This window comes from Herpailurus yagouaroundi, unplaced genomic scaffold (genome assembly GCF_014898765.1).
Source record: "Herpailurus yagouaroundi ecotype Mexico unplaced genomic scaffold, PumYag 440, whole genome shotgun sequence".
Taxonomy (NCBI): Eukaryota; Metazoa; Chordata; class Mammalia; order Carnivora; family Felidae; genus Herpailurus; species Herpailurus yagouaroundi.
In genome coordinates, this window is record NW_024412657.1 from 450,163 (window position 1) to 476,091 (window position 25,929).

A 25,929-nucleotide genomic window follows, 5' to 3' on the forward strand; every position below is an offset into this window, starting at 1 on the left:
TCAAATGTCAGGTTTATTTATTTAAAAAATGTGCACAGTACAGTTCACTTAAATACAAAACGTTCACTTTCCTTGCAGGTAAGAAATTCCAGACATTTCCATGTCAATTAGCTTCTTTTTAATCAAAATCCCTCCGTTAAAAATAAATACCCATTTAAATTACCGAACCAGTCAATTCATTAGTCTCCATACTTACAACTTCAGAAAACAGACCTTAAACCTTGCCTAAACGTAGTGCCCGGTTCTGAGCCAGCCACATGAGGCGCCCACGGGACACGCGTCTGGGGCCGTCTCGGCAAACCACCTCTCCCGGACTGCCCGCGGACTGCTGGAAGCCTGGCCCCTCAGGGAGCCTCAGACTTGTCCCTCACACGGTGGTGACCTCGACTGCGATGCTGTGAGGGACCCTAGAGCTGGTCTTGCCCTTCCGACGGGTTTCGTGGAGCTTCTGGCAGTGGTCGCGTCCTGCCACCTGGTGCCGGTTCGCACCACGCGAGGAAAAAGCGTGTGACGTGAACCAACAGGCAGTCTCGGTAACGGCGCTAAGCGTTTCCCTTCTGATTGTGTGTGTGAATCCGCCTGATTTTTTCAATGAGAGCAAACAACACGGGGTCCTCCGGAACCCAAGCACACGGCCACGTACGAAACACACAGGCTCCTGGGGGTTAAAAAAGCGTCAAACAGAAAGAAAGCTCTGATGGCCGCCCAGGGAGGCCGTGGCCGTGAGAGCCCACCGCCCCCAGCCTGCGGCGCCCGAACAGGTACAGGCCAGTGGCCAACTGTGGTCAGTAAACACAGAGCACACCCGAGGCAGAGTGGGAAAGACTAGAACCTCACGGACACGAGAGCACAGACACATGTGAGTTTGTGGGACAGACCGACAGTCACAAAGGATCTCGACGAGAAGGGCACAGTCCATTCTGTCCGCTGACGTCCTCAGAGGCAAACTTACCTCTAAATCACTCGGGTTTGACGAATAATGTGCTAAAATCATCAAACGGTAAAAAAGTCAATCACCAAAACCTGGGGCACCGGGGCCCTGTGCCAGGACCCTTCATAAAACAGCTTCAGGGGGACGAAATTTGGCCTTAAAGATTCTGGGGACAGGACAGGCCACCCCCGGGGGGCCACCGGGCGTCACCGTCTCGCCGGGCCCTCGGGTCCTACCCTCTCAGGTCACCGGCAGATCCTGCAGGCGCCGCCCCATGTGACACACAGGGTGAGGGGCTCGTTCCCCTGCGGACTCCCCTCCGGAGGAGCGTGTCCCCCACGCCCCCTCCCCAGGGGCTCCGCCCTTGGCGCCATGGGACGGGCCGCTTGCCGTCCTGCCACCAGATTAACACAGGCCCTGCCTCTGCCACCATCCTGTCCCCAGCCTCCGCTCCACACGGCCACGGGTTGCAATGCAGCAACACCGCGAACCCTCCACTTCCCTTCCCGCTTTCTCCAGACTCTGCAATTGCAGCAAAAGGTGCCTGCAGAGCACGAGGGTGACGAAGAAGTCGTCCCTTTGGCTGTGAGCGGCTTCAGCAGAAACAACCGAGCAGCTGAAAAGCGCAGACACAAGCGAATCTCCGAGGACCCGACTGGCTTCGAGAGGCGGCCGGGGGTGGGGTGCGCTGGCGGCCGAGCTCCCTCTCTGCTCTGGCCGCGGCTGGTGGCAAGACACTGCCCGGTGGCCTCCCGGTGGCCTCCCGGTGCAGGGAAGGGCTTGGCTGTGCTCCAAACCCCAAGCCAGGGTGCAGAACGCGACGTGCGTCTAGAAACCCAGGGTGAAGGCAGGCGGGAAGAATTCTGTCCGTTTGGCCTGGACTCCCACTCGTGTTTTCAGATCTAGAAGGGTAAAAATACAGATGTCTTTTTGCTGTCGGATCTGTAGAGGCATCCAGGGAGGACCCCCGGACAGCAGTCAGCCCCACAAACAGCGGCTCGTCCTCGGCACGAAAACCATTCGTTAAACGAGGACTTGGGGCCATCTGGTATGAAACCAGGTCTGATGTGTTTATAAAATCCCTGATCGTCATCGTTAAAGCTGCAGGGGCGCGGTGGGGCTGTTTCTCAAGGCGCTTCTGTGGTCCCGCTCGGTTCTACACGGACGGGCGGTGATGCCTGACCTTCCATCGCTTGGAGCGCACCCGGAAGAAGAAGTACATCATCATCAGAAACAGGGACGAGGCCACGTACAGCACGACGCAGAGGCTCATGTCCAAGCTGGAGAAGCCCATCCCGAGGAAGGGCACGACCGCCTCTGCCTCCCTGCGGCCCTCAGCCCAGCTCACGCTCTGGAGTCTCCCGTCCAGGCCGAGCTGTGACCCCTCGGACAGGCGGGGTCTGGGAGGCAGCACGCTGGGTGGACGGGCACTCTCGGCACGCTGGTCCCCCCGAGGCTTCTCTGGGGAAGCGTGGCCCCTCTCGCGCTCCCCGCCCCCGGGCGGGCCGCCTCCGTCGCTGGCGTCTCCCTGGTCCTCGGCGTACGTGTCCACGAGGTTGCCGCTGCCGTAGTGCTGCTTCAGAAACAGGAGCACCTGACCCTCGTTCCAGCTGTGCAGGCCCTTAACTTCCTCGTGGCAGGCTGGGCAGAGGTCCGGGCTGGGCCACGGAACCTTCGGAAACTTGGGGTCCTCACTCAGATGGCCTAGGAGGGGAAAGAGAGCGACAGTCGAGGTGCCTCCTGATGACCTGACCCGTGCCCTGACTGGGCCCGTGCCCTGCGAACCCTTCCCCCCGCCCCCCCCGGCCGCCGGGGCCGCCCCGCCCGCCGGCCCGGGGGGCCGGGCCCCCCCCCCCCCCCCGGTACCCACGATGGTGGGAAGGCTCCACGCCTGGCCAGGCCTGCCCCCGCCCGCAGCTGCTCTGTCCCCCGAGACCCCGAGGCCCCCACGTGATCCGGTGCGTGTCCCACCCGCACCCGTACGCCTGCCCCGGAAGCCGGCGGTGCAGATGGCTCCAAGGCACTTCAGGCGTGTGCAGCTCCCGCCCCCCCGCCCCCCCTGGCCCTCCCCAAACCCCAAGAGGATCTCCGAAAACGACTCTGGGCGTGAGGCCCACCCGCGACAGGGAAACCTCGCTGCCTGCGTGCAGAAAACCTGGCAGAGCCCGCTCCCGGTTCTGCTCCAGACACGACACCAGTGGGGCGAGCCCTTCCCCTCCACACGTGTAAACGTGTGGTCACAAAACGGAACCACGCGGCAGGCTTTACCTGCACGCGCCCTCTGGCCGGCACGGGCTCCACGCGGTAAATAAACGCGAACCCGCCCCGCGTGCCAACGCCTGCGTGGTGCCCGGACGCGTGTCAGCACCACACGTGCACGCGAGGCCGCGGGTCGGCCGGCCCCGGGCCTCTGCCCAACGGACATGAGGACCACACGGACCGGGAGCACAGCAAGTATGGCACACGGCGCCCTCAGCTCCCGGACTCCCCCCCCACTGCGGCCCTGCCGGTGCTTCTGCAAGTAAACGTGGATGAAATGCCTCCGTCTGATGGGTCTGAAGCCACGGAGACCCTCTCCTCTGCCCACAGGCACGGGCGGGAGGGCGTGTGGACCACGGGGGCCCAGCCGCCCTGCCGGGGACTGACACACACTCACGTTACAGACACGGGGAGGTCCGGGCAGGTCTCGGGGCCTCCAGGGAGCCCGGGTCCCAATCCGGAGGCCGGAGGTGGGACCGGGGAGCATGGGTGGGGGGGTGGGGGGGGAGCGGCGGCTACAGAACCCAGGAGGAACGCGATGACTCAGGGGGCGCGCGGGGCTCCTGGAGCAGGGTGGGCCCGACACGCAGAGGCGTGGGGGCTCTGAACCCGGGCCGCGGGGGACACGCCTTGCCCTGCAGCTGACGGCCACGGGCAAACCCCGGCAAACACAGAGGCGCTGTGGCCGCACGACCAGAGCCACAGCGGTCAGCTCTGAGCGCAAAGAAAAACCAATTTTCTTTAGTGCTTTAGTTATAATATGTTTTATAATGCGGTGGATTAAACAAAAACCAATAGTTTAGTAGAATTTTCTCTTCATCTCTATTAAGATTTATTTGTCAGTGGAATTATTTTTAAGCCTAATTTTAATCTGCCACTGATTTGGGAACAGTTTGAATTACTTAACTCTGAGAAAATACATGCACCCTATTTGGTCTTGGAACAAAACTGCTTCGAGGGGTTTGCTCCCAGTCTGAGAGCAGATTGTAATCGCACAAAAACCGTTTACTGACAAGTGATCACGATCCACGACTGCCAGCACCAAACGTCCTCGGGGGCCTGGCGGTGACCCCAGGGGGAGGCGGCGTGTCCGTTTCCATGCAGCCCAGGAGCCCCAGAAGGGGGAGCACCGTCTGGAAAGCCAAGGACGCTGGCAGCCCGGAGGGGCGGTCATCCTTGGCAATCCCCGGGGCAGCCAGCATGGTGGCAGAGGTCAGGTGTCATCAGCACGTGTGCGGCAGGACGTGCTCTGGGGGGCCATGCGCGCAGCCACCTCACACCGGCCACCCCGCTGTGGCTTCTGCTCACCTGCCAGGCGGTTGTTTACGAAGTTATGTTTCTTCCAAAGCCAGAGGATCGCCTGGTCTGCGGTTCTGACGGAATCCATGGACTCTTTCGCCATCTCCTCAAAGTGCTCGGCGCACTCCTTACAGCCGAAGAAGGTGCGAACGTACCTCCTGATGCTCTGCAGCACTGCCTGTGGGTCCCCCTCGAAACCTGCGGCGAGAGAGGGGACACACACCGGCAGCCCTGTGGGGTGCGTCCCAGGGCTTCCGCTGGATCCCCGGGCTCGGGCGGGCAGGGAACCTGAGCCCAGACGCCTCCCGAGCCAGAAAGAGTGGCCCTGTGCCCGGGGCGGGGGGGTGGGCTGCCCCGAACACGCGGGACGCGCCCCGGGACGCGCCCCGGCACTCAGGACAACGAGCCAGACCTTCCGGGGGCTGCGGGCTGGCTGAGCCTGCCGGCGAGGGGCGCCCCGGCATTGCCCAAAAGACGTTCCGGGAACAACACGCTCGCTCCAGGAAACAGCCCCCCCCCCCCGACAGGAGAAGGAAACAGCTGCACCTCACTGAAACGAGGACCCCTCACGTCAGCAAGAGGGGGGCGGGCATGAGGCTGGCGCCCGCGGTTCCCTTCAGACAACTAATACGGGGATTGAGCCAACAAACAAGACTGAGATTAGAACAGATTAAACGTCGGCATTAAAAGAAATGCAGCAAAATAATTGGGAAAAAAAAAAAAAAAAAAACAGACGCGCTTCTGAGGCCGAATCCGTCTGAATCAACAGCAGCCCCTCGCGGCTCACGTGAGCCCTTCCTTCGCTGCCACTTTGTGGTTCTGGGTGGGAGAGCCCGGCCTCGGCCCAGGTCCCCACGCCCGTCGTCAGCCTCGCCGGCCTCACCGAGAGAAGGCCCCCACTGAGCGCACGCCACTCTCTCCTCCGCTCGGCGTGTCCCCGAGGGCGGCGGGTGGCGTGCAGGGCGGGACGGTGGGCACGCGGGGAGGACCCCCGATGGCCGGCTCGCCTGCCCGCCTCTCCCCGGCCACCAGCTGCCACCCATCACCGGGTAATCCTCCTTCCCTCTCCCCGCCGGACTGCTGCGCCGCCGGCCACCCTAATCTTCAGAGTGGACGGGGACCATAAACCCTACCTGTGGGGGATTAGAGAGCGCAGCGGCTTTTTAGTCGATGGGCTTTAAACAGGCACGAAGGAGAGGAAAAACCTTCCAAGACCTAATCCAGCGGGGTCCATCTGACCCAGTTCTTTGCGTGTGACATGAGGCCCGCTCCTCGGGTACGGCCTGTTTGTGCCCCGGAGATCTTTCTGACCACGTGTGCTGTCGCTCGGCCGCCGTTCCGCCGCGGCACTGGGGCCGGTGCCGGGAGCCCCCGCGTAGCCCCCTGGACGGCCCGTCAGCAGGCGCACTCCCCACCTCCCCCAGCAAGGTCCAAGGTCACCGCGAGGAGAGCCAGGGTGGCCGGGGTTCGCAAAGACCGCACACGACCCCCGCAACCTGACTTTGCCGCCTCCCTGGCGCCAGGCGGAAGCGGGGCCCACACTGCCGAGCCACAGGATCCCAAGCAAACAAAAGGGTGTTTCTTCCAAGCCCCAGCGTTTGCTTTAGGTTGTCACGCACCAAAAGAGAACCAGAAGTTTACGGCCTTATTGGAAAGAGTGTCGGGCGTGTGAGTCGCAGCCTTTGCTCGATACAAATAGCTAAGCCGCCTCACTGAACCAACGGCTAGAGAGAGGGCAGGCCATCGGCCCCATGGCCGCCAGCAGCCCGCTTCGCAGGGGAAGGGCACACGCAGCCCGGCCCAAGGTGGACAAAACAGCCCAGCCCAGTTTTTGGTGTCTTGTGCAGGGCACAAGACACGACCATGCTTTCCTGATAATCAAAGTCATTCAAGCCAAGTCAGTCTTTTGTGGTTTCTAACCTCTTGTGCAGGCGGCCTCAGAGCGGCGTCACAGCCCCCCACCCCCAGGCAGGATGGGCTGGCGCCTCACCGCCCACCCGGGGAACACAGACGGGAAGGACACCACGCCGAGAAGGGCGCCCTCTCCCCCTGGCCGGCCCACGAGGCCAGCTGCCACACGGTGAGGAACGAGCGAGGCCCCGGACCGGCCACCACCCCTCCAGCGAGCTGGGGAAGGGTCCCTTCCGAGCGGAGACTTCAGGTGAGACCCCAGCCTGAGCCGACACTGGGCCCACAGGCCAGGGAGAGGACCCCGGCCAAACCACGTCTGAGCTCCTGACCCACAGACGCTCTGAGATGAAACTAAGCTGCTAAGCAGCAGGGTTGTTACCCAGCAAGAGACAACAAACACACGTCTCCAAATAGGTCTCGCTGACGCTCATACTCTTCGAAGCAGAAAAACGAGGGGTTTGCCCTGCAGAGGAATTCCTGGCCAGTGTGCGCTCGCTCTCGGATTTATTTCCTGCGGCTCAGCCGTGCACAGGCTGGTCTCTGGGGCACCAAGCACCCACCCGGGGACTGGGCAGAAGGTGTGGAGAGAAGCTCCCCAACCCCTCTCTGGAGCAGGGGACCCCCGGGCAGCCCCGGTGACATGCGGCCTTGCATACAGCCTCTCACGATGCCAGGCAGGCACCGGCACGGGGACGGCTTACCTGTGCCATCCAGCGCTTCTGGATGGGCCCCAGCTTGGACGGTCAAAGTGTGGAACAGTTTCCAGAGAGCACACGTGTAACCCCTGAACTCTGGTCGGCTTCCTTGACATCCAACCCACTTTATGTGATTAATAAGGAATATTCCAGAAATCTGGGGGGGGGGGGGGGGAGGCGGGTAGAATAAGAGATAATTGAATAGTTAAAATTAAGACCGTTGGTGAGCGTCCTCTGCTTTGATTGGGTGGTGGTTACACAGACTGTATGTTTATTAAAACTTCACCAACTGCACATCTGAGCACGTTGTGTGTTTAAATTCAGCAGGAAACACGTGAGACAGCACAGTGTCCACACCACCAAAGGAGGTCTCCAAACAGGGCGGTGTGGCCTGTTCCTCCCTGCCTTCGGGGAGGGGGGAAGGGCTCCTCGGTGTCCGGACAAACGAGAACACTAGAAAAGCCTGAAGGATGCCCCTCCCCCCCCCCCAAGACTACTAAGAAGCCCAGCTGTGGAACATTCTCAGCCACCACGGATAGGGAGGCACGTGCCCACAGCGAGCGGGAGCTTCAAGCATTCACCCCACGTCCACGCGGGCCTTGTGTCTTCTGGCCGGGAGTTAGAGGAGTTTGCTGAAAACTGAAATAACACACCAGCCCGACCACCACACCACCCGAGCAAGCTGCCCGTTCCGTTGCGGCCTGCCTCCCACCAACCCGTGAGCTGACAGCACCACAGGCGGGGGGCAGGGGCGGGAATGGGGGGGTGTACAGAAAGCGTCCCAGGAACAGGACAAGCCACGGCAAACCGCGGAGGGACACGGCGGTTCCCACGCAGTGAGGGGAGGCCCAGGTCCCTCCTTCCCCACGCCGGGCTGGGCGTGGGGCCCCGGAGGGAGGAGAGTGCGGGGGTCAGGGGGTGGCTACCCAGACGGTGGCGGCAGTGGGCGGGCCCTGAGCTCTGGCGGGGGCGGGGGCCGGGCTCACCCGCATCTTGTTGTTGGCCAGGTCGAGGACGGCGTTGTAGGGGATCCTGTCCAGGGGAAGGCTGGCCAGCCACTCCTGCAGCGTCTCCAGCAGCTTCCTGACTGGCGCCCGGCCGGGGAACAGCTGAGCAAGGAAGGACCCGCGCTCAGAGGTCGTCCGGGAAGATGCCTCCCGCGGCAGCGCCGTTCCTGGGGACCTAGACCAGGTGGGGTCTGCCTGACACGGGTTTCTCCCGGTGCTGGGGTGGGGGGCTCCCAGAACACAGAGCAGGGGACGGGAGGGGCCACAGGCAGAGGCTTCTGGCCCACAGGCTCGCCCGCCCGGACTCCTGCACCTCGCCCACCGGCTCGGCCACCCCCGTGGTGCAGCCCTGCCCTACGTGTCGCCTGCTAAGCGTGCGAAACAAAGGCGGCCACTGGCTCAGAAACCTGAGCGGAAACTTGCTGCAGCAGGGACAGGACAGTTCAGGCTGCAAAACCCCACTTCCTGCGCCGGTGACAACGTGCCGCTCCCAACTCGCCAGCGCTGGACTGCCGCTTTTGGCGAGCTTTAGAGGAACCAGCCCGGGTAATCTGTGATCCTCCTGGGCTGTGGAGCTCTACCCCTCCCTGACGCCGAGGACACAGAGGAGGTGGCGGGTGAGGAGTCAGCCCGTTTGTGACTCACTGAAAGCGAAGGAGGCCGGCGCGGCCTCTGAACTCTGATCGGCACAGCGGGGCACAGGCCCGTCTACACAGCCTCCGTCTCTTCTTGGAGACCCGCTGTGCGGCTCACCGTCCCGTCCACCATCGACTCCGCCTCCTACGGTTTACCCCAGAAGTCGTACGACACAAGCGAACCGCGTCTACGACAGTGTTGACCAGGAACCACTGTACCGAGCACCTGACGTTTAGCAGGAAGAGTCCTTGATTTTTTTTATTTTTAAAGGTTTCATTTTTCAGTCATCTCTACGCCCAGCACAGGGCTCGAACTCAGGGTCACATGCTCCACCGAGCCAGCCGGGCACCCCGAGAGAAGTCCTTCAAAACTAAGCTTCCTGACCTTCTAGACAACAGGCGAGCTGGGCACCAGATGCGGGAGCAAAGGGCTCTGTCCCCAGGCCACTGTGCCAGAAGCCCTCCCAAGGTGAGAGAGCAGAGGGGCCCCAGGCGCCCCCCCCCCCCCCCAGGGGAGAGGGATGCCCTCCCGCTTCCCGAGGCTCTGACCCAAGGAAGAGACAGACAGGAGGCCCTGGATTCTCTGCCCCGGAGCGAAAAGTCCCGGCAGCACGGCCCCTCACCTCCCAGCGGCCACGGACACGTGCACCACCACGGCTCCGGGTCCCGGCCGCTGGGGCCCACTCCGCACACAGGGATGGCTCCTGAGCGGCCTCCCCGCCCAGGCCCCGCAGCCGGCCCCTTCTGAGGCCCCGTCACGTCTGGGGGCCCGGAACTGGGTGGGCACCCGGCAGGCGCGTGCGACGGGAGGAAAGAGCAGTCCCCCCGCTGAGGCCAGTGTCACTCCCCGCGGATCCCCGGGCACGGAGCCCGGCCCCCCGTGGCCCGGGTCAGGCACCACGCACCTTGGCGAGGACAGTGACGAAGTCCTTGAGCGTCCGTAGCTCGGCCCCCGCCAGGGACTTGTGGGCGGCCAGCTCGACCCTCAGCAAGTAGTGTAGCCCTGACTCTAGGTCAGCCGTGTACAGCTTTGACCTGAGGGGAGACAGCGTCCGGTCGGGTCAGGACACGTCCCTCGTGCCCAACGCTCCCCCTCCTCGCTCCCAGCCCGCGGGGGACCCCCGCTCCCCACAGGCCGACGTCGGTCGTTCCCGCACAGCTGGCGGCTCAGGGGGTGTGCTTCCGCCGAATCCCGCCTGCAAAGGAGCCCCGCAGCCCGCAGCCCTGCGCGTCTGCACCGGGCCCGCACCCACGCGTGCCCCTGGGCAGCTCAGGTCCGAGAGAAATACCTGCCTGTCAAATTCTCTCCAAACCACGATTTCTGGAGTTTCTGCTCTGTTGGGTCTTTCAGGCACCGAAAGCAGTTTTTTCCTCACATCTGGCAACGACTTCAAGTAAGAGGAAAAAAATGACCGGAGAGGCTTTCCGCTGCGAGAAAGGGGACAAGGTGTGGGCTCGGAGCCAGGGTGCCTCCCGGCCTGGCCAACCCGCAGGTGTCTGAGCTGTGCACTAGGGCACCCAGTCCCCTGTGCGGCCCCCCTCCCCCGCGCCTCGAGAAGGGCTCTCCTTCCGAGATGCAGGCATGTGGTGGCCTGGACCTCCCAGCCCGCCCGCTCTCTGGGCATCTGAAGCAGGGACTGAGGGGGGAGGGCCGGGACGCTGGCTCTGCCAGGGTGTGGGGGAGCTGGCCCTCCCGGAGAAGACAGAGCCACAGATGACCGGGTTGTAGCTGCAGTGTGACGATTCATTTCTGTTCAGTGGGGACATCGGGACAGTCTGCAAGGCTGGTCTGAGCAGCGGCCAGCACCAGCTTGACTCCAGCTGGGAGGGTTTTCCGCACGCCCTCTGAGTGGGGCACCCGGGAGTCAGGGCGGCGGGGGGCGGCAGGGGCCGTGGGGCCCCTCGACGGACAGGGAGGAGCATGCGCTCCGGGACGCGTCACGGCCGTTAGGACATCTCCACAGTGGCTGTGGGTCATCAACAGCATCGAGGGCTCATTCTCGTTCCCCAAAGAGAGAAGGTAAAACACCCAAGTCATTTGACACGAACGAGTCGTACAGGTGACGCTTTCATACAAAACGAGCGTTTTTCTTCAAAAGAAAATGGCATTTTGTTGAGGGAAAGCCCGTCGAGGGCGACATCTGCTGTGGGCCTGGCCCTGGCCGCCCCCGCCGAGGCCGGAGCCCCCGGTGTGCGGGCCCGGGTGCTTGGAGCGGCCCGAGGACCTCGCTCACGGAGCCTGACAGCAGATGACCCGCTCCACAGAGGCCGCCGTCCCTCCCTGACTTCCGGTTATTGAGAACAGAAGCACACCCAAGGGCCTGGGGTTTGAGGCTCCGGGGAGGCCGCCTCTCAGAAGCTGAACCCGGAGCCCTGGGGCGGAGGAAGCGGCCCACGGAGACCCCGTGGGACCCGCTCGGTCAGCACAGGCTGGGTGGGGTCCGGCAGGTCCTCGGCACCCACACCCACAGGAGGCTGGGGCCGGGGAGGCCACCACAGGCCCCTGGAATCGGCTCGGCTGCTCACCTGTGACCTTCCCGACCCCGCCTGAGGCCGTCTGTGGCTCAGTGGGCCCGGTGCAGGCAGACGGCGTGCGGATGGGCTCCGTGGTCACAGCCGCGAGGAGTGCGTGGCAACTTGCCCAGGGGAGGCCCCCACGCTTGGAAGGGTTCCCCAGATCCCACCCGGCATCACAAACGCTCCTGAGGCCGGACTACACTTACATGTTAATTAATCCGTGTGACCCGTTTGGGTAAATCAAGTAACAGGAGGGAACGGAAGAGACCCCAAGTTTCTCCAGGAAGGCTTTGTCTGTGTCCAGCGCTCTCTTCACCACGATGTTCTCGTACGGAAGCAGGTCTAGGATCACCTGGGGAAGGAGGAGATAGCGTCACCGGGCCGTGGATGGCCGCATCTCAGGAAACGTCGCCTTGACCAAGTACGAAGGCAGCGTGAGCGCAGAAATCACCAACAACCTCATTTAGAATAAATCCGTATTTATCTGCTCTCTGAGCCAGGCTCATCTTCATTTTCATTGCGCTCGCAGGGCAGGGCAGCCCCGCTCAGCAAGCTCACGGACTCTAAAGAAAACGTCTGCCAGAGAACTCGCCCTGGGCTTCCTGGGCCAGCACGTCCTCCACAGGAGTGGCGTCCAGGGGACGAGCACACTCACCCCCACTTAGGGAGACGGGGCCGGGGCCGCGGCCCCAGCCCGGAGCTTCCCTCGACACAGGGGGCTGTGCACCAGGAGGCCAACCTCATCCCGGGACGGCGGCCCGGCCGCGGCCGGCTTCCGGCGGGCGGGTCCCTCCCTCGACCTGCCCCTGTCCCATCCTGCTCAGGCCGAAGGCACGGCGACGGGGATGTGGCAGCAGAAGGACCCCAGGGGGGCATCTCAGGGGCCGGACGGCGTGAAAGGCGCCCCTCGGGCCTGGCATGTGCCGCCACAATCAGGTGCAGAAGCGGCATCCCTGGCCTCTCAGCCGCAGAACCAGCGTGTCCTGAACGGGGCGCTTCATGCAGTGCGGCAGTCACCGGACTCCGGTGAGCGCGTGCGTCTGCTGGAGCTGGCCACGCTCGAGCCCAGCGGCGGGCGGCCCTCTGGGGAGAGGCCGGGCCGCCTGCCCCAGAGGGTGGTCCCCGCTCGGGCCTGCGTGCGGGATGTGGGGGAGCCTAAGAGCGCCGGTGAGAGAGGCAGCCTGGGGACGGCGTGGGGGCGGCACACGAGGATGCCGTGCGGCGGCCAGTGGCTGCTCCGGCCCCCCCACCGGGAGTCCCAGCCGGCCCAGAGAAGGTGGCATCGAGTCGTGTCGCCACCAGACTCGGAGGGCACGGGGAGGAGGGGCGGCGAGGCGGGCGATCGCTAACATCCGCAGCCTTGGCCCGAGTGCATGTCAACGGGAGCTCCCGCGGGGAGCACGTGGTCTCCCGCCCCGTTTCCAGAGCTCGTGGAGTGGGGGGGGCGCGGCTGGGAGGTGAGGGTTTCCTGTCATCCAACCCCCCCCCCCCCACTCCCCCTGTGTCTGGGGCCAGCGGCGAAGGCTTCAGAGCCGCACATGAGAGACCAGAGCAGAAAAGGTCCACGACAGGAATGACGTTTTAGAGTCTTGGATTTGGGAAAACGAGTGGGCGTGCACGACACAGCCAAGAAAAAATCTTGATGGCAGCGCATAAGAAATAAAGGGCCTCAAGGAAAAAGGCAGCGTGCCCTGGGAACGGGTGCGGAGGGGCCGCCCTCCCGGCAGCCCGTAAATCCGGCCCCGTGCTGGGCAACGCCGCGCCTGCATCCCAGGAATCAACAAGGACGAACGGGAACAGCACCGAGCAGAGGCCACGGGCATTCCCACAGAGCGGCCGGATCACACCACGAGGTGCCACGGGGAAAGACACAGACGCGACAGACGCAGTTACCTCCCGTCCAACATAGGAGCTGTTGCTCTCGAACAGGATGGCCACGTAACGGCCATCGCGGCTGTCCAGGAGCGAAAGGATGTCACTGGGCCTTTTAGGAGAAAAAAGAGGCTTTCAGTGCCTTCAAGAGCAGTGAGCGGGCCGTCGTGTGCCAGGGCCCGCGTCACTCGTGCAGACCCGCACTCTGCACAATTACTCTCGACCCCCAACGCCCCCGTTTACGCACAAGTACGCACCGGACGGGGCCCAGAGGCGGGCAGGCGGGGGGCCTGTGTCCGTCCGTGTGGTTCTGCAGGAAGTCGATCATCGTCCGCCTCACCGTCTGTAGCTCTCGGTCGGGCCCTGTGGGGAACCACACCGCATCACCGCCGCCCACCCCAGGGCCCCCCAGGGCGCGCAGAGGGGCTCGCCGGCGGCCGCCCAGAGACCGCGGTGGGCTCGCACATCAGGAGATGGCACGGAGACCCGTGTGGGAGCCGATGGGCAACAGGGGCGAATCCCCCACCCGCAGCGTGGAGGCGAAGCGGCCGGGCGCGCCTCAGCCCCACCTACGCCACGCTCCCAACGGGCACAGTGACCTCTGACGTGAGCCGCTGCCGCCCGGGGACGGGCCGGTCACGTGCTAGAGCCTGACCTGGGCGGCTGTCTCATAAAACACGTGAGGTGAGCATTTGTGTGTGATCTGTGCACTTCTCCAAATGCCTTGTGAATAAAAAAGTGAATAAAAAACAAAAATTCCACCACCGAATTGGCCAAGGCAAAGCATAAAATTCTCGCTGACACGATGCACGTTGGAACCCTCCAAGGAAAGGCAGGTCGGACAGGACTGATGCGGGTGTGTTGGGGGGGGAGGGGGTGTCGGAGTGGGAGGAGGGGGGACGGGCAGACAGACCCCAGCAGGGGCTCACTGTGCCCTGAAACCACCCCCGCTTTAACGGCTTTAGGCAGTGATGCTGAGAGAGTGAAATAGAAAGCTTACGTCCTTACCTTTAAAATTTTCTCCAGTTATAAACTCCTTTGTAAATGCCTTGAAATACTAAGAAGAAAAACAGGACAAGTAAGAAAGAGCCTCATCTGGTGTCTGTGCAAATATTTAAGCAAGGGAATGACCATTAGCTTTAAAAAAAATTTTTCTAACATTTACTCATTTTTGCGAGAGACAGAACGAGAGCAGGGTGGGGGCAGAGAGAGAGGGAGACACAGAACCGGAAACAGGCTCCAGGCTCTGCGCTGACAGCACAGGGCCCGACGCGGGGCTCGGACCCACGGACCGTGAGGTCGTGACCTGAGGCGAAGTCGGTGGCCTAACCGACTGAGCCACCCAGGCGTCCCTGGAGAGCGACCATCATCTTAAAGAAAGCTTCAGTCCATCTGCTTGAGATGACGTTAAGCGATAGCAAACCACACGTTTCTATGTGTGTCTGTGGATGTCAGTGTTTCCGACCAGACTCACCCTGTGTGGGGTGAGGACTGACCACAGTTCTGCCGTTTACATTCTCTGACCCAACGGGGCTAGAGGCCAGAGGGCTCAACAGGCACTTTCCCTGACTCGTGGAATCAAACGCGCATCCTGAGAGTTGGCTCTAACGCTCTAAGACACAAAGGACTTACAGGAGAGTGCCAGATGCTATGTCTCTGAGCAGAAGAAAAGCTCTTTTACTCAAAGAGACACCAAAGACAGTGAGAAGACCGTCACAAACCGGGTGAAGACATTTCCAGTTCTCACAACTGGAACAAAAAAGGTTAGTATCAGGGCGCCTGGGTGGCTCAGTCAGCTGAGTGTCCGACTCCGTTTCGGCTCAGGTCACGATCTCACGGTTTCATGGGTTCGAGCCCCACATCAGGCTCTGCACTCACAGCGCGCAGCCGGCTTGGGATCCTCTCTCTCCCCCTCTCTCTCTGCCCCTCCCCTGCTCGTGCTCTCTCAAAAATAAATATTAAAAAAGTAAAAAATAAATAAAAAGGAAGAAGAAGAAGGGGGGACGCCGGGCCCGTGAACAGAAGACGTGGCTGTGGTCATGGGTCAGACACGAGCGAGCGCTCCCAGCAGCCTCGCCTGGAACAGGCCGAGTGCCAGCGGTGCCACCGGCACACGGGGTGGGGGCGGGCACGTTCCCAGGTGACTAAGGCCGACGAGCCTCCGCCACACCCGGCGATGGGGGTGCTCCGGGCCGCACCCTGTTCACAAGAGACAAGGCCCGGCTCACACCCAGCGCGACGCTGTGCGCGTGCAGCCGGAACAAAACGAAACAGGCGAGAGCGCAGCGGACGTGCTCCGCAGGGCTCACGAGACGCGACGGGGCGGGGGCGCCAGGCCACACAGGGCACAGGGCTCGAGGGCCGAGCGGGAGGGGAGGGGACACAAAGCTCCCTCGGAGGGGGCTTCTGAAGGCACCGCGAGTCTTCTGGGCAGTAAATACCTCCCCACGCACTCCCACTCGCCTGCCGGCAAGGGCCACGCCCCTTCACACCTCCAAGGGATCCGTTCGCCCTCCGCCCCCAGTGGAAGAAACGGGTAAGACCCGCCCGTGGGGCCACCCGCTGGCCGCTCTCCAGGCGTCACTGGGACAACCTGGCCCGGCCCCGTGCGGGCGGGAAAGGCCCGGCTGGACACGGACGCGCGGGGGTGGAGAGACCTGCCCCCCCCGCGAGCGGTGACGGCAGCTCCCGAGCACCCCCGTGCCCACCGGGTCGGCAGACCCCGCCTCCCCCGTTCCCGCGGGGCGCCAGTGGGGGCCCGGGGCGTGCGTGCGTGCGCGCAAGCGTGCGCGCGCACAACCCACAAGGGGCGGAGCACAAGAGGGGGCGCCGGGCCAACACGAGCTCCTCTCAGCTGAAGCCACACGCCCGCGCCTGTCAGAGTGCCGCGGCTTCCCCCACGGTGATCGGTGATCGGTGGTCGGTGATCGGTGATCGCGGGGAGGGAGGACAGAGGGCGCGCAGAGAGCCGGCCCGCCCACGGAAGGCAGGGCGGTGCTCACCCGGAAGGTGGGATAGAAGTGGACGTCGTAGGCTCGGCACACCTCGTGATTCTCCTCCTCCGCGCAGTCCAGGGCGGCGACCCGGATGGCAGCAGCCCAGTCTGAAAAGCAGGAACGCGACCTTCGGTGTGGCGGTCTGGCCCGCATCCGCGCGGCCACCGTCCCCGACCACGCGGCAAACCGCTCCCGCTCCTAACCGGGCACATCCCAGACGCACAGAGGCAGCAGGTGCACGAGCGGATGACGCAGACCGGGTCCGGGACGTTTCGTGCCAACACTCCCAGGCACGCGCTCCAGTGAGAGACAGGCCCCCAGCGCCGGACCGGCCGTCTCTCTAGAAAGTGCTTCCCCCTTTCCCGTCTGTTACGGAAAGTCCTGCACGTGAATGCCACCGAGGTGACGCCACGGCAACGCCACGACCCTCAGCTCAGCATGGACAGCCATCTGCTCCCGCCAGGCCCCGCTGCCGGGTCATGGCCAGCAGTGGCCCCGGCCACCCCGAGTCACACAGACACGCCTCTACTCCGGGCTCACGGCTCCCTAACTGCTCCCTTTGCCCCGTGAGAGTCTGACGGGGCGCCTCCGAGTGGCGGGTGTCCCACCCACTGCTCCGCGAACCCCGCACACCCTCGTTGAAGACCCCATTGAAGGTCCTCTGTCCTGCGGTCCCACCATCGGGCTGTGTGGCTGCACCCCCTCCCCCTGGATCTTCTGAAACCTGCACACCTTTGGGGAGACGGCTTCCTAGGTGGCGATGCGCGGTCCCACCAGGAGGCGGGGGACCTCTGGCCGCCCTCCTTCCTACTGATGGCCCGCTGAACGCATGAACCCTTGAGGGCTGCAGCCAGACGGGGTGCCCCATCTCATCCCTGCTTCGCTTATGGGCGGGACACGGCTGTACAGAGGAACCTAGCTCACGGCGACCCTGAGGCGAGGTACACACAGGGAGACAGGTGCTCGGCTGGGCCCAGTGGTCACCAGCCTCAAAGGCACAACTTTGACATCCTCCAAAAAGTGAGGTTCTCTCTTTGAGACATTTGATGCTGGGGCACCTGGGCGGCTCAGTTGGTTAAGCATCTGACTCTTGGTTTCAGCTCAGGTCACGATCTTGCGGTTCGTGAGTTCGAGCCCCACATCAGGCTCTGTCCTGAAAGTGCAGAGCCTGCTTGGGGTTCTCCCTTTCTCCCTCTTTCTCTGCCCCTCCCCAGTGGTCACGTGCTCTCTCTCTCTCAAAATAAATAAACTTAAAAATAAATTAAAAAAAAAAAGAAAAAACACAAACATTTGATCCCTTTCCCTAGGGTTCCGGTTATACAGCCAAGCACCCGCCCACTGGCTCCTGAGGGGACTGCATGTAGGTCGCGAGGAGACAAAGCCCAGGTGGAGACCCAGGCGCCCCACACAGTGGCTGCCCTGGGGGATGGGCCAGTCCCCCTCACGGTGTCCTGCAGTCCAATGACTTCTCAGTGGGGACGCACGGCTGTCCCCGAGACACTGACCGGGCTCTTTGCTGCCTCGTGTTCGGATGTGACACCACTGGCCTGAACCAGGGACCTGGTTACAAATCATGTCACAGGTTTTTTCTGGATTCTAACTATGACCCTAAACTTCAGAGGTTACATTAGCAATATGCCCGGAAGGAGCGAGAATGCCACTTGTACTTAAAAATACACACCTTTCGGGGCTCCTGGGGGGCTCGGTCGGTGGAGCGACCGACTTGGGCTCAGGTCACGATCTCGCGGTCTGTGAGTTCGAGCCCCGCATCGGGCTCTGTGCTGACCGCTCAGAGCCTGGAGCCTGCTTCAGATTCTGTGTCTCCCTCTCTCTCTGCCCCTCCTCCGCTCAAGCTCTGTCTCAGAAATAAATAAACATTAAAAAAAAAAAAAAGAAGTGGCAGAGGATTAAAACTCTCCTTGACTTTAAAAAATACACACTTGTCTCCCCCACAGTTATAAAAAAGATTTACCAGTACGTATTTTTTTAGTTTCTTTGCTTTGACAGAGAGAGAGAGACAGCGCGCACACGTGGGGGGGTGGCGGAGGGGCAGAGAGAGGGCGAGAGCGAACCCCAAGCAGGCTCCGCGCAGTCAGCACAGAGCCCGACTCGGAGCTCAAACCCGTGAACCTTAAGACCACGACCTGAGCCGAAGTCAAGAGTCGGACACTCACCCGACCGAGCCCCCCAGGTGCCCAAGGTTTACCAGTATTGACACAACGCAGAGGACAGAGTGGAAAAAACACAGCCGTCTTTCGCAATCGATGGCCAAGTCCTGTTCCGCTTACGTGGCTCCCCTGAAACCAACTCCGGTCCCGAGGCCGTGGATGGGAACGAGAGTCACGGGACCTTCCCGAATCACAGGCCACATCTTTCCTGAGTCTCGAATTACACGGAACTCAGGACGAACAGTTAATACTCTCATCCCATTAGTGCGGCAGATGGCCCAACGCGCAGGGCTCAGCGCGGGCTCCCGCCACGCGTGGCCCCCCGCCGCCCACGAGGCCCCCCGCCCTCCAGCGGCCCTGTGGGGGGGAGCCCTTCCCAGCCTGTCATCTTTGCTTCTGTTCCCATCCATCTTGCCAAAGCGCCTCCTATTTGCTGCCTCTTTCTGGCCTCACAAACGCAATTTCCATGACGTGCTTTCATTTCACGTTTAAAAAAAGGAAAAGCACTCGCTACCCAGAAAAGGTATGTAGGAAAATGAAAAACTGCCCCGAGGGCCAGCACTGAGCATTGGATACAATCCCGACGAATAATCAAGCCGGACCAGAAATAGAAAAACGACGCTAAGAATGCGCTCCGAGACGCTCACTACGGTCTGGTTTCACGGCGGGACTCGGTCCGACTTCCTCGTTCTTCACATTTTCCCCACTAGGTACGTCTTACGGGCAAAAGCAAACACACCCAGTCAGGCCTCCAGGATGCGGAGACTGTGTCCCGGGCAGCCGCGCTCTGCTGGCTCTGTGTCCCCTGCTCAGTTCCCACCCTCCTGGAGTCCTCAGCGTGAAGAGGCTGCACACAGCACCCCACAGAGCAGCCGCCACGGGTCACGACGCGGCAGGTGACAATGACGCGAAGCAAAATCGGACCCAAGGCCACGGTGGTGCCGACATTTTCACAACCCTCCTGAGTGTCCCACAGCACGAGAGACCGAGAGACCACGCGAACACGCAGACTTCACGCAGGGCTGGTAGGAACGGCTGTGAGCCCCGCACCCAACAGCTCTGTAACCCCAAAGGCAAGACTCCGGGCGTCGGACCCTGGGGAACACGGGCCTGTCAGGCTCGCAGCACCTGCTCCCGGGCTCAGTCTGCTGGCCCAGACCAGAGCGAGGCCTCGAAACTGCCCCCGGTCCCTTGCCCGCCTCCACAGCCCCCCAGCCCTGGGACCCTGGGACCCTGGGACCCTGGGTCGCAGCAGCCGGCCCGGAGGACCCTGGCCCCATCACGTGCGCACGGCCGGCTCTCAGCACGAAGGATACAGCCCGTGTTCCTGGGTGGCGTCCCACCAGGCCTCCTGTGCTACCGACTCCAGCTGCTCTGCCTTCCAGTAGACTTCACGCTCCCCCACCCCGGTATCTGCTGGTTGTTCCGCCGTAAGGAGGAGCACGTCCTTTCTTAGCACTGAACTACGTGACTCCTTCAACTCCAACCTTGGCTGGAAGGGGCCCGGAGGGTGCCCAGCCCCCAGCAAGGCATAGGGTCTACAGGCGAGACCACTTCCTGTGTGTCCCCGGGACCTTCCCGAGGGAGCACTTCGTGGCACATTTCATCAGCTGACCTGTACCCTCTTCTCCTCATTTGCTCCTCCCCTCAAGCCACAGACGGGTCTGAGCACACTCCTGCCCCAGGACCTTTGCACCTGCTCTTCCTTGGGTGCAGCACACTTGCCTCTGATCTGCACTTGCTGCTTTATTGTCCACTTCAACACAAACGTCACCTCCATAGAGAGGCCTTCCCTGATTCCCTGCCCAAGCACAGTCAACATGACAAGAAAAGCTCCCCACCAGCCTTGCTTCCAGAACAAAGTAAATGACACAGAGCCTCATGCTTTCTTACCACGTCATCCACCACGGAAGTCTCTCTGTGAAACAAGCAGGACGTCACAGAAGAGGCGGCTGGGGGTCAGAGAGGCTGAGGAATCCGCCCAGGGTTCAGAACCAGCTGCCCGTCACCCACTGTCACAGGCACGCAGAGCACATGAGACAGGTGTCCACCGACCGGCAAGTTCCTCAACGTGCTGTGGGTGTCTTCCCACAACAGTCTCCTCCCTCTACCCTACCGCCCGCAGACAGGAGACACTCCCCGTTCCCACCTGCCCCTCCCACTCCTCTGACCCCACGCGGTCACGCGTGGGAGGAACCAACGGCGCCCACCTCTTCAGGGAGCCCCTGCACACGGCGTGCTTCCTTCTTAAATGCACAGAAAACCCATTCTTTGGAAAAACAACCTCTCCTCGCATTCCCAGCACATTTCCCACGGCCTCTCCCTCCAACGGTGGCCGTATCCCCACGGGCAGGAACCGTGTCGGGAGGGTGCGGAGCCCCAGCCCGAGGAGGCCGGGTCACCTCTGGCGCCTCGTCCCGCACTCAGTGCTCTAAAAGCGCTCTGGTCCCCGCCGTCCCAGCTAAGCCTCACATCCCAGCCTGGGATGAGACTGTCACCACTCCTCCTCCACAGGTGACGGAACCAAGCTCAAAGGCCCCAGGGGCAAGTGAGGGGCGCCCGGCGTCTGCCCCCCTCACCCTGGCCTCCTGGCTGCCCCGGCCACGAGGAGCCCTCTGCGCCTGAGCGGAGCCATCCTCTGACCTCGAGGTAGTAACTAGGGAGGCACAGCAAGTACCAGGCGGCTTACGGTCCTCACCTCCCAGGCCCCTTCCTCTCCAGGACACTCGTGACACGTTTCCCCCGAGCTCTGCTTTTCCAACGAGCTCCATGCAGGGCGAGCCACGCACGACTGGCAGACCAACTCTCCCGGCTCGGCGCTGACGACGCACCATCCCGGGAAGGCGGGGAATCTTTCCTGCCTGATGGGGGGGGGGGGGGGGCGGGGAGACACCAGGGTGGAGAAGCAGGCGAGGGCGTCAGGGCAGGCCGGGGCCGGCTGTGCCGGGGCGGGAGCGGCATGCAGAAGCACCCCGGGAGCCATCCAGGCTCGGGCAGCCCGCCCCCGTCAGGGCTCTGAGGGTGGCAGCCAGCCGGGACCGGGCCACGGCCCTGAACGGCCCCCAACGGCCCCCAGGGTCCCGGGAGCGGGGCCCTTCTCAACCAGCCACAGTCCAGACAAGCGCTTTCTGCCGGTCCCGTCGCCCCGGTGCACCTCACCGCCACCTGCCCCCAGCAGCCGCACCGCACAGGCGCCCAGGTTCCCGGTCAGTCGCGTCCCGGCGGGTCCTGGCCTCCGCGCCCTTTACTGAGCTCGTTCCCATGGGCCCTCCGGGTGCCCCCGAGAGGCCTGGCCTGTCTCAGCAGCGGCGTGCCACACGACGTGGGGACCCCGTCCGGAGGCAGATGCGCAGCCCACGTGCTGCCCTGCCTCTTACCAGGTTTGGAGACTCTGGACAACTTACCAGTGTCTGTAACTCAGCTGCCGCACCTGTAAGACAGAGGCCAGGGAATGACCCGCTAAGGGGGCCGCGAGGACAGACGGGCTAACGGCCACATCCCGCTCCCAGCTGGGAAGCGTCTGCTACTAGAATGTGCTCCGAGCGCTCACCACGGCCAGCAGAGCAGCGGCGAACTCCCGACGACCCCGGGCACTGCCATCCTACGGGACACTGGGGACCGCCTGGGAGGGGAGGGGAGGGGAGGGGAGGGGAGACAGCTCTGGGTGGAGAGCAGCAGGCGGCAGGGAGGGCGGCCATGCAAACAGCTCCAGAGTCAGCGGTGGGGCCAGTCCCTGAGAAGCTGCAGGTGTTGGGAGCCTGTCCTTTGTCCCAGGTGGCACTGACGCGCACAGGGAACCCAGAAACCCCTGCAGGTGGTGAGTGACCGACGGCGTCACCATGGCAGCAGCACAGGGTCCCGGTGTCAGAGAGACCACAGAGTGCGTGCCTCCCCCCCTCTCGGTGTCTCGTGACACCCGGGAGGCAGCCTTCCTTGGGGCTCCGGCAGCTCCAGCGAGAGAGGTTGAGACGGCTCCTCCGCGGTCTGTCCGCAGCCCAGCACACGGATTCTGGGTCGACGGGGCGCCCCCGCCCAGCCCGAGACCCACGGCCAGTCGGACGTTCACTTTCGGCCACGACCTCCGGCCTCAGAGACTCTGGAGGAACCGGGCACAGGTCGCAGGCAGAGTAGCCACGTTCTCGGTCAAAGGCGCCGAGGGTGAGGGCCAGGGTGGAGGGCTCTGACTCAGCAGGTCAAGCCCCCAGGACCTCTGCCCGCGGGCCTCACCCAGCCCAGGCTGCGGGCAACCCCTGCCCACTTGCTGTCTCCACTTGGCGCCCCAGGCTCAACCTCCCGGAACGTGACCGAAAGAGGCCCCTGGGTCCTCCACCCGCTGTGTCCTGGAAGGCGGGGGGAGCCGGCCCCCCTCCCAGGGGCGCCGGCTGCTCTCCCAGTGAGGGGGAGACAGGTGGGAAACGCTCGGTCTGGGCCGCAGAGAAACGAGGCGGTGCAGACGGAGGTCCCCAACGCTAGTTTTTCAGCCTCCCAAGCGCCTTCGACTTTCCCAGGCACCCGGGAGGTGGACCCTGCCCTTTGAAATGGGGCACAACCGCTGGGGGCTTCAAGATGAAAAAGACAAAGAGAAACCTTGGTTTCGCCGGGTTTTCAACCCACTGCTTCTTCTCATCACAACAGCGAAAGGGCCAGAGTCGCAGTGTCGCCCGGAGAAGCAGGGTGCTCGGCAAGCCCGGTGCTTCTGAAATGCCTTGCAGGGCCTTCAAGAGAGCCTAAGGCCACAGGAACCTCTGCTCCGACACCGCTGATAAAGGCACTTGGTAAATTCACCAGCGTGAGGTCTCTAGACAGCGAATCCACCCGCGGCCAGCGTCAGGGCATAGTTTTCGAAGAGCTAAAGGCATGACTCGGAAAAGCACAGGATGAACAGGTACCGAAGGGCCCCGTCAGGGTGCGCGGATCGGGCCCAGGGCCACCAGGAACAGCCAGCCTACGAGACAGGGCCCTCCAGCGCCCAACAGGGCAGGAAAACCCTGGCGTTTGGGGTTCTTCTTCCGGACAGAAGCTGTTCGTTCCTCTACCAGAGAAGGTCTGTGAGCCAACGCGTAGCCTCAGAGGCAAAGCCCTTAATTACAGCCATCACGCAACATCAAACCCAAACCCAGACACGTTTCCCCGGAAAGCCAGCCCTCGGGGGAGCCTGTGAGGCGAGGCCCCAGTGACACTGAGGACGCGAGACCCACCCTCCTCTCACATTTCTAGGTTTTAGACGGTCCTTGATGACAGGACTTAGAAGAAAACTAGCTCACCGTGGAAAAGCGACTGGCATCCGCCGAGCGTGGGAACAGCGGCCACGAATCCCCGTGCCCGCCCTGCTCCCGGAAGGAAAGACACCTCACTCGGCACGTCTGACCAGAACCGGACCACCACCTGGTTACAACGCTGAAGGGCCCGCTCTGAGACGCCGCCCCCCCCCCCCCACCAACGCTGCCAAAACACTACGGTCCTCCTTCCCGCCCAGACCCGCCACCCCGAGTCTGGCCCGCATCGTCCCAACCGCCACCCCCATCGGCCGCTGGCCCTGGTTCTCCAGGGAGCAGGCGCAGATTTCTTAACGCAGACACCAAATCAAATGACCCCCTACTTGAAGCCACTCTTCTTTCCCGCTGCTCAGGAATGAGGACGCGGTTCGCCCGGCCTCTGGACCCGGAGCCGCCGGCTTCCACCTGCGGGCACCTCCCCACCTCCCCACCCTGGAGCCACAACAGCCGCGTGCAGTCCTCTGGACACCTGCCGTCCTGCCTGTCTCGGGGCCTTGGCACTGGCCGTGCCCCTCGCCCCTCATCTGCTGAGTGTCGAATGCCAGCCGAGGCCTTCCCCCACGGCCCCGGGCCAATTCCATCATCCTGGTTATTTTCCCGGGACTTAGGAGCTCCGATCAACCTCATTTTGTTTGTGTTTCCGTCAGCGCCCCTTCTTCTGGAACACGGGCCCCACTCGGACCTCCCCAGGGTCGTTCACGGTTTCTCCGCACCTGCCAGCGCCACGCACAACTCAGGACAGGTCCCGACGTGCAGAGTCGACGCAGGGCAGGCGTCAGGCTCGACTCGCACAGGGGGCGGGGAGCTCAAGGCAGCACGGGCGGGCCGAGGACAGTGCCACGCGCTGTGCGCAGGGGCAGCCGCCTGCCCGGGCTCCTCAGCACCCCGCCACCAGGCGCGTCTGCACAGCGGCCCTCGGCACAGCACTCCGCTCGGCCGGTTCCGAGCTGGGCTGGCCGTCCAGGCGGGGGGAGGTACTGACGCCTCACCAGGCCTTTGTCCTGGGGAGGAAGGCTGCTCACGCTAGGCTAGGCTAAGCTAGGCGGGAAGGCTCCTGAGGCAAGCAGATGAGGGAGGATTTCGGTTACAGAGACACCCGCAGTCAGACTGCCCGGGCAGATGGAGGCATTCAGGGCAACACAAAAGGCTCGGTCCGTTTTATCAAATAAAATGCAAAGCATCTCAAAGGTCTAGCTTCAGGGTGTTGGCCACATTCAACTTGTACCCTCCCCTCCTCCTGCCTCTCCCACCTGTCTGGATCCCACCACACAAAGGAGAGAAACTCTCTAAACTGAATGCAAATTGCCTGCTTTGGGGACAATGTCCTAAAGCGGGGGTAAAGGGCACCAGCTGGGAGGCACGCGCCTCCAGGGGCATCCACTGGGGGCATGGGGGCGGGGGTCGCAACGCGAGTCCTGCTCTGCTCTCCTCACAAGCCTGTTTTCAGTACCACAGGCTTAAAAAATCCTTGAGAAATAATTAGGCTTCTCTGTGAGAGCAAACTAATATTTATTGCTTGCAAGTGTACTTATCAAGGGACCCTATCACTTAACCTTCAGGATTAAGCCTTTCACCAGTACTGGTCAAGTTCTCATGAAAATGTCCCTAGAAGTCTGATTTACAGTCCGGCATCGGTTAGTTCTAGCAAATGATTACGGCACAGAGTAATTAACCTCCAAGGTCTAAGAGGGAGCGAGAGGAGGGCTGTCCGGAAGGCGCAGGGCTGTTCCGTGGCTTCTCCGTCGTGGTGCAGGCTGGGCGGGGCGGGGGGGGGGGGGACGGTGCATGGGTGCCCACGGTCCACCCACCGCAGGATGCTCTCTTCCCCGGCGCAGGCTCCATCCTGGGTGAGCAAGGTCTTTTCAGACAAACTCCAAGTTCAAGGGCAAGTTTGGTCTAGAGGTCTGGGTAGAAGTCGAGCCCACATACTGACAAGCAGAGGCCAGCAAGCGTTAGCTACAAGTCACTGGAGGTGGCGGGAGAGTCGGGCGCTCGTCTCAGCCTCCTCTGGGAGTGGAGGCGGGGCGGGCTACCCATGGCGCCCTCGCCCCTCGGCGCAGTGGCCGGAGCGCTCGACGGGACACAGCCGTCCCCCTGCCCAGCGCATCTCCTGGCGAACTGCTGAAGCCTGGCGACCCCGCCTCAGGAGAAAGGAAAGGCCCCCGGGCCGTCCTCCGGGCCGCACTGATGACCTGCGTTCTCACACTGGCATCGCTGACCTTGGTGCCCGGTGGCGCTCCTCTGGCCGTGGTCATCACAGAAACTGGGACTCCCTGGCGCGTCTCCCTTGGGCTGAAACCACAGCTGCCCAGGCAGGGGCAGGGGGTACAGCGGCCTTTCCTGGGCCCATCACGAGCGGGCAT

At 62.9% G+C, this 25,929-nt stretch overlaps 1 protein-coding gene across 1 annotated transcript; it reads right to left on the reverse strand.

The window, feature by feature from the left end:
* On the reverse strand, positions 1–25,929 carry QSOX2 (quiescin sulfhydryl oxidase 2). The gene is made up of 13 exons (XM_040464367.1): positions 25,771–25,929; positions 24,280–24,589; positions 16,129–16,229; positions 14,135–14,183; positions 13,384–13,489; positions 13,148–13,238; positions 11,461–11,606; positions 10,031–10,165; positions 9,643–9,772; positions 8,082–8,204; positions 7,102–7,252; positions 4,499–4,687; positions 1–2,635 (listed from the first exon to the last, which is right to left on the reverse strand). Exons 1-13 carry the CDS (start codon positions 25,927–25,929, stop codon positions 2,088–2,090), a joined length of 2,238 nt encoding a protein of 745 aa, XP_040320301.1. The 3' UTR covers positions 1–2,087.